Below are 7,868 nucleotides of genomic sequence, written 5' to 3' on the forward strand. Positions count from 1 at the left end.
GGTTTGCTTGGGCTTTGGTATGGGCAGTGTTTCCATTAGTGACTTGGACATACTTGTGTCACACCATCAGAGCATGCTGTGCTACAAGGGCTTGTCTGAATGCAGGAGGGTTTGAGCTGTAGAAGTTAATTCAGTAAAACCAAGTACTGCAGGCTATGCTCAAAGAGCTCGCTGTCCCGGCACAGCAGGGTGCCTGTGTGCGTGATGCAGGAGGTGGGGTTGTCTTGTCTGTGCGGGGTTTCAGATGCCACATGCTGGAAAGGAGCCACTGCTTGGGAGAAACCTCAGGAGGTGTTTGGAGATTGTGACCTGTAAGGGACAGCCAGAGGGACTGGATTCCTTTTAGAGAAAAGAAAGGGAAACTTCCACATCTGTTAACACCTGCACCTATCTCTCAGGTCTGTCTTGGTAGAAGAGGATGTTCAGCCTTTCCTACCTTCCTCCCTGTAGATGAGAAGTAAGGGAGCCTTGGCGGAGATACTGGGGAAGAAGCTCCTCAACAGCAAGTCTAGTGGCACAGGGGCAGGCTTTGTGAGGAGCCGGCTAAGCCTCCTCCAGGGCAGAGGGGGAAGATGTCAGAGCAAGTGGTGCAGCTCCTCTGACCTGGATCTTCAGGTACACTGAAGAGGGTGGGGGTACAGGTTAGCTGTCCTCTCGAGCTGCCTTTTAGCCCTCAGGATTTAAGAAATACTTTAGTAATTGCTCCATAATGTTCTAAAGCCTGGCTTTGGCTGGCAGCCTTGCCTGGCACCATTCATATAACTTGATCTTCTAAACAAACATGAAAATGTCGCAACTAAGTGCATGAAGCAAGGCCGGCTGTCCTCTTGCCTTGCCCTGCAGAGCCCATGAGCAGCACGGTAAGCTGAAAGCTGCAAAATAAGCCTGGGAAGGGGACAAGAACCGCAGTCCATCTTGCTTGCTGGAAACTGGGTAAAGCCTGAAGAGTCCCACGTAGCTTGTGGTGGCTTTGTTGTTTGTCCCGAGAAGTGTGTAGTTATTCATGGTTTGGCTCTGTATGGCCAGTTCTTCTGCTTTGCCTTCTCTGAGCTGGGTGAGATTGGGGATGACAGCCCATCTTGAGCTGCACAGTGGCACTGAGGCGGCTGGGATTGCCCTTCCCTCGTTGTGTGCTTCCGGATGGCCAGGCTGACACCGGAGCGCTTGGGGTAGTGCTGCTGGTTAGGGTCACAAGAAGCAGACCTCCTCACTGCACTGTGCCACAGCTGACATGGTGGCTTGCCTGGTGAATCATAAGTGAATGCTGTCAAGAGCTGAGCTTTTTGCAGACACCATGGCATTAGCCCTACACCTTGGCCAAGATGCAGCTTGGGCGATTTCACTCGGGCACTTTAAATGCGCCTGTCGCCTTTGCCAGGCGCGAGGCTCCACTCTTCTGCCCGCGAGCTCTTGGAGGCTTGTCGGGAGCTGTTAAACAGCTGCTACTTTCACTCTCTGGCTGTTTTCTTGCTGGATGTAGGGGATTTGTCTGTAGAGCCTGACTGTGGGACTGTGAAAGAGGCTGTGTTAATGCCAAGCAATTGATTTGCCAATAAAGGTTGGCTTTATTTTTCCCATGAGCCCCTCTACTATGCCGGCTGCTGAGGGCTTGTGTGGGACGTAGTGTAACTACTATCGGTTTTGGAGTATAACAAGTATCAGCTTAACTGGAGGGATGGTTCATAAGGATATGGCTATAATTAGGTCAAGCTGTCTTGTTTGTTAAATTCCCCTTCAGTTCCCAAACTTGGCAGTGGGAATGAACTTTGGGCCTTTTTTAGGATTGCTGTCAGTCTCCCCTGGCAAAGAGCAGTGGGAAATGGCGCCTTTGCTTGCCTCCTTGCTGCTGGAGCCTGTGGGCACAGGCACACTGCCGTCCTCTCTCTCTCACAGGGGCTGCTGAGCTGTCATGGGGAACACTACCAGTGAGCGAGTGTCTGGGGAGCGCCATGGCTCCAAGTCCCACCGCTCGGACGGCTCCGGTGCCGCCCACCCCACCAAGGAGCACCCGCACAAGATCATGGTGGGCAGCACTGACGACCCCAGCGTTTTCAGCTCCCACGACTCCAAGGTAGGGGCTGCCCGCTGCCTTCCCTGTCCTGCCCTCTGGGGCCCTGGCTGGGGCTTCAGCTCACTGGCTGTGCAGGGCTGCGCTCCCAGCCACGTGAGGGGTCTGTGGAGAGCTGGGAGGCTGGAGTTGCTCTGTGATGCTCTTGTCTGGGATGTGAAGGTGGGCTGGTAGAGGCCAGGGGGAAGTGCCAGTTGTCTCTGCATCTCAGTCAGGCTCTGGTTTTCTTTGCTCAGATTCCTGGGGACAAGGAGTTTGTGTCATGGCAGCCAGATCTGGAGGAGTCAGTGAAACCATCCCAACAGGCTCGTCCCACTGTTATCCGCTGGGCCGATGGGGGCAAAGAGGTCTTCATCTCCGGATCTTTCAACAACTGGAGCACCAAGATCCCGCTCATCAAGAGGTAGCCAGTCCCTCAGGTCACTCTATGTTCTCCTCCACTCCATCCCAGGGAGTGTTTTCCCTCCTCTGTGCTGGTTGTTGTTCCCTTTTCTCACCTGGCTTTTCTCAGTTCACCCAAGCTGGAGGTTCTGAGCACAAATATGTAGTCAGCTTCTTCCCTGGGTGGTGCTGCATGGGGATGGGAATTTGTGAAACAGAGGGACAGGACAGGATGGACCACTTTGTTTGCCCAGGTGGATGTCATACAGCAGCTAGTCCTGGCAGCAGAGCCCTTCCCAGGTATGTAGCCATCACCTGGAAGCTGTCAGCTCTTCCCTTGACTGTGGCCTTTCCCCATGCCTAGTTGTGTTGTTGCTAGCGGGGGTTGTTTATTTGTCCTTCACGTGTCTTCCTACCCTAATGATGTTCTCACTGTTCTGCAATACATCTGTGATTTCCATGGGAACAGTGTGTAGGACTCTGGGCATAATCCCAGCAAATCATCTGGAATGGGTTTATCTCAATTGCAGGCTTAACAGAGCTGCTACACTTGCTGCCCCTGTCCTGCAATGCCAGTGCAGGGTTAGATGTGTTGCCCATGCATCCTCTCCAGCGTGCCTTGCAGAAGGTGTCTGCCACACTGATTTTCCCTGGGCACGTAGGGCAGGTCTGCAAGTTGGGCTGCTTCCCATGCTCCTTGTGGCTGGACTTTTAGGGGTTTGAGCCACGCTAGTGCTCTGAACGCTCGTGCCTGTTCTGTCCATGCCTCAGATCACTGACGATGAGCAAGCCTAACCCTGTATGAAGGGGTTGGGGTAGAGGGGCTGGGCAGTGTTTGAAAAAGTGCTGTTTTCTGGGACCCCGTGGAAGATCAGCATCCAGAGCATCAATGGAGTAATGCTATTGCACATCTGTTCTCTCTGCACAGCCACAATGACTTTGTCGCTATCCTGGACCTCCCAGAAGGAGAGCACCAGTACAAATTTTTTGTGGATGGCCAGTGGGTTCATGACCCATCTGAGGTAACACTCAGAGCTTTATCCCTGCAGATCTTGTCTTCTTCGTGGGACTAGACATAACGTAACTGCAGCAGAGAGGGAACAGGAAGAGCAGAGGGTATCTGCCAAAACGAAAGGGGCATCTCCATCCCATGAGTCCTTTCAGAGGCTGGTTCCTCTGGGCTTAGACATGCTGTATGGGGGAGTATCAGGGGGGTACTGAGTGGCAGGGAAACACTGGAAGGCCTTTAAGCCCCATTCAGAATTTGCTACATGGGAAGATGAGCTGTGGGGTTGGCACTCACTTGCAGGTTCTCCTCCAAACTGAATCATGCAGTAGCAGCATGGGAAGGTGAGGACACTTACCCATGTAGCAGGATGGAGGATGAAAACAGGAGGTGAAGTAGGAGCCTAGGAGTTAAAGGGAAATCCTCCCAGGATAAACAGCAGAGATCTCCAAGCATAGAGCAGAGCTAGATGCTGGCCACCTGTGCTCAGAGTTAGTGGCACAGCAAAGACAGCTTGGGCTGGGAGGATCTAGGAAGCATCGCGTGTACTTTGATTGGAGGTGAACATAGGAAGACTCTTACCTCAGTTCTCTCCAGCCTGTGGTCACCAGCCAGATGGGGACGATTAACAACCTGATTCACGTCAAAAAGTCTGACTTTGAGGTGTTCGATGCTTTGAAGGTGGATTCCTTGGAGAGCTCAGAAACCTCAGGTCGGGGTGAGTTTTTGTGGCATTATAAGCTTTGCATGTGCTATTTTCCATCTCCTCTGCTCTGAGACTCGCTGCTCTGGGGGTGAACAGACCCCCTGAGCAGAGGTGTGGGCCTGCACCTGGGAAGAGTAGCGTTTGGCAGCATGTCCTCAGCAGCCCACAGCTGAGGCCTTGTCTCCATAGAGGGGCTGTGCTGGTGTAACTTGTTCTGTGCTAGCACCGTCCCAGAGCAGGGTCAGTGCCTGTGTGTGGTGAGGCAGCCATTTCAGACTGGTGAGCACCGGGAACATCACCCCTTTCTGTCTGCTCAACTGTGAGTAAGTCATCTGATCTGGGGTACAAGCTAGGCAAGAGCAGGATCCAGGTTATTTTCAGCAGCACTCTTCATTTTGATGCCAAGGTAATTTGTACTAGTGCTAGCACATCAGAAACCTCCCTCTCCACTTGTGTTACAGCAGCAGGTTAGATTACCACGCGGACACCAGCAGTGCTGGCTCGGTGTGTAATGCTGACAAGTAGCTCAGTTGTGTTTCGGTCCAGGGTGCTCTGAGTGCAGCCTGCTGTCCCTGGTACAAACCCCGTCTCAGATATAGCCTCAGCTCCACATCCTTGCCCAGCCTGGGCAGGAGATACTTCGCTGGAAAGAAGCCAGCAAGCAGCAGGAGCTCCAGGGAGATGGAGCCCTTTCGGGTGCTGGCTGTTCCAAAACAGTCAGGTCAGATGTGGCTGAGAGATATGGCCAGTCCAGCTTCCAGTGACCACAAGCTCCCGTGGTCCCTCACGTGGGCTGCTCAATCTGGACTTCCCATCTGCCCTTTCTGGGACCTCCTTGTCAGGCAGTTGTGCAGCATCAAGAGCATGCAGGCGTGCTGCTTCCTGTGCCCCTGCTGCAAAGGGTACAGCTCTGGGGCCAGCCGGCTGCTTGCTACGGGGAGAGGGACCCAGCTGTGCTGAGAGCCGTGTGCAGGGTCTTGGGGTGGATACCACAGGGTGCTTGTGTTGAGTCAGTGCACGTACCGGCTTACAGCCCTGCTTGGAAATGCCCAGGGCTTGCCTGGCTGCTTATTCTGCTGTGAAAAGGCTGAGCTGTTGCTATAGGATACATGGCCATGGCTCATGGAAGATGTTTGTGCCTGAAAGACCCTGGTGGGTCCCTCTCAGCATCTTGGGAGCTGCTCTGTGCTCACCAGTCCTGCTTTAGCTGTTTCATGTCTCTTCTCATCTCTTCTCTTTAGACTTATCAAGTTCACCACCTGGTCCTTATGGCCAAGAGATGTACGTATACAGGCCCGAGGAGCGCTTCAAATCCCCACCCATCCTCCCGCCTCACCTCCTCCAGGTCATCCTCAACAAGGACACCAATATCTCGGTGGGTACCAGCATACCGCCTGCATACGGAGAACCACACTGGGGTTGGAAGGGGAGTCCTGTCTGCAGGGTGCCTGGTCTCCCCTTGGCTGGGGCCTGGCCCTTGGCATTTCCTGGGAAAAGCATCACTTTTCCCATTAACCATGCTGGTTTGGCCCCTTGCTCTGCCTGGTGCTTAGCTGAGCTCTGTTCCTGTTCAGAACAGCCAGAGACACCAGCAGCTCAGATTGCCTGAATGGCAGCTCCCTGTGATGGCTGGGGCTGGGGGTTCAGGGCTCTACTGTTCCCCTGTGACACTCCTCTTGTCCTAGTGTGACCCAGCACTGCTGCCTGAACCCAACCACGTCATGCTCAATCACCTCTACGCGCTCTCCATCAAGGTAAGGGCAGGTCCTGCGAGGCCGCTGGCTAAGGAAGGGGAGCTGCTGTGGCTCCCAGGAGCCTGCAGCACCTGCAGGGAGCAGAACCTGGACAGCTGCGGCATGGACACAGTGGTGCAGGGATGGGAGGACCCGCACAAGGACAGCTTGGCTGTCCGGTGAAGTGTGGCGCATGCAGGGATGTAGGTTGTGGTCTCCTTACATCCCCCGGTTCCCTGTAGCTGCCTCCCCACGGTGGGGTGGAGCTGGGTAGCCCTGGGCTCTCCTGTTGCATACCAGACCCTTCCCTCGCTCTGCCCTGGTTCCCTGTTGTGGGTGCTGGGCATGTCTCGCTGGCTGTGAGGCTCAGGACAGCAGGGACGGGCTGGGGCTGCTCCCGGAGCCGGCAGAGCCCTCTTCCCGACTGCTGCCTTGGGAGTGCCCGGCTCCCAGGTCGGCGCAGCCAGGCTGCGCTGAGCTCTCCCGCCTGCTCCCGCTGACGCTCTGCCTCTCGCAGGATGGCGTGATGGTGCTCAGTGCCACGCACCGCTACAAGAAGAAGTACGTCACCACGCTGCTGTACAAGCCCATCTGAGCCGGGGCCTCGCCCGCCCCCCCCACAGGACACGAAACGCCGCTTTGATTGCACACACTGGGCCACGGGACTGTGTGAGAACTGGGCACTGGCTCCAGCCTCGAACCGGCCACTGGCTCCAGCCTCGAACCTGGCAGGGACACAGGCCCCAGTGATGAGCCCAAGGTCGCTGGGGCCTGTGACACTGTCCCAATCCTACTGGTGTGGTTTGATTTAACCCTTGGTTTCCACCCACCTACAGCTCCCCTTGGCTTCTCTGAGCCTCTGGGGCCACTTTTGTTTGCTGCTCACCAGAATAGCCTTTCCTCGCGCCCGACACGGAAAGGGCTTCACCCTACCTGTCTTCTCCAGCCTGCAAGGGCCCCGAGGTGGTCCTGGCACTGCCCCCAGCCCACGCCTCCAGGAACGTGTCCTACCTGCTGAAGGTTGCTGTGCTGTCCTGGTGATGAGCCTCCAAGGCCACCTTGACCCCTAGGGGCTCTGGGACACCCCAGCCTGCCACCTGCCCCCTGTCCCGCAGCCCTGAGTGTGGGGCTGCCCCCCTCCTTGTGCTCCCCAGCTTCGAGGAGGGCTCTCAGCTCTGGCTGCAGCCCTAGCCCTCTGCCAGGTTCAGCGTCGAGCCGGCAGGAGGGAGGGTACAGCTGGACGCAGCCATGCTTACCTGTCGCCAGGACAGCACCGTCAAGGACTGAATGCCTGCCCTGTCCCCGACATGGAGTGCTTCTGTGGGGCAGGGCTGACTGTCACAGCCAGAGGGTCACCTGCGCGTGCCCACGCTGGAGGGTGCCTGGGGAGAGCGGAGCAGGGCAGGTACCCCAGGACCCCAGCTACACCGCCTGCTGCCAGAGCAGTGCTATGTGACAGCGTTTTCTCTATTTATTACAGTATTTATTGTTCTCGGTGCTGTTGGCCTGGTGTTTGCAGGGGGCTCTGGAGCAGCGAGGGGAGGGAAGGGAATGCCCAGTGGGGCACAGAGCTGCCCTTGGGGTGCTGGGGTGGGGCTCAGAGCCACCCCCTTGGGGCCAGCCGGTGCCTATGGCACCCTGCGCTGTGGGTAGCTTGGGGAGGGGGGAGCACCACTGCAGACGGGCATGCCAGAAACACCACAATCCAAGGGAAACTTTTATTGGGGACTCTCCAGCCACTGAACTGAACACGGCATTTCTTACATCTTCCTTCCGCGCTGGGGCCCCAACATGCCTGGGGAGCCCCCAAAACGCAGCTCCGATACCTCTAGCTATATACATATACGTACATCCACAAGCAGGGATGGGTACGCAGCAGGGTTAGAAATGGGACCAGGTCCCAGGGTGAGAGGTGCTCAGTGTGGAGGGCTGTGACGCCCCACTCTTAAGCACTGCAGGTGGAAGGGGGCGAGC

General features: G+C 56.1%; 1 protein-coding gene across 2 annotated transcripts; it reads left to right on the forward strand.

The window, feature by feature from the left end:
* The first annotated feature begins 1,896 nt into the window (after positions 1 to 1,896).
* On the forward strand, positions 1,897 to 7,006 carry PRKAB2 (protein kinase AMP-activated non-catalytic subunit beta 2). Of its 2 annotated transcripts, none has more exons than XM_009484081.2 (7): positions 1,897 to 2,071; positions 2,305 to 2,471; positions 3,378 to 3,471; positions 4,053 to 4,173; positions 5,403 to 5,536; positions 5,847 to 5,915; positions 6,412 to 7,006. In XM_009484081.2, exons 1-7 carry the CDS (start codon positions 1,910 to 1,912, stop codon positions 6,487 to 6,489), a joined length of 825 nt encoding a protein of 274 aa, XP_009482356.1. In that variant the 5' UTR covers positions 1,897 to 1,909; the 3' UTR covers positions 6,490 to 7,006. The 2 variants fall into 2 exon arrangements, with proteins under 2 accessions (XP_009482356.1, XP_009482357.1); XM_009484082.2 differs by having other exon boundaries at positions 4,053 to 4,167.
* The last annotated feature ends 862 nt before the right edge of the window (positions 7,007 to 7,868 follow it).

Source organism: Pelecanus crispus, chromosome 5 (genome assembly GCF_030463565.1).
Source record: "Pelecanus crispus isolate bPelCri1 chromosome 5, bPelCri1.pri, whole genome shotgun sequence".
In the NCBI taxonomy this organism is placed as follows: Eukaryota; Metazoa; Chordata; class Aves; order Pelecaniformes; family Pelecanidae; genus Pelecanus; species Pelecanus crispus.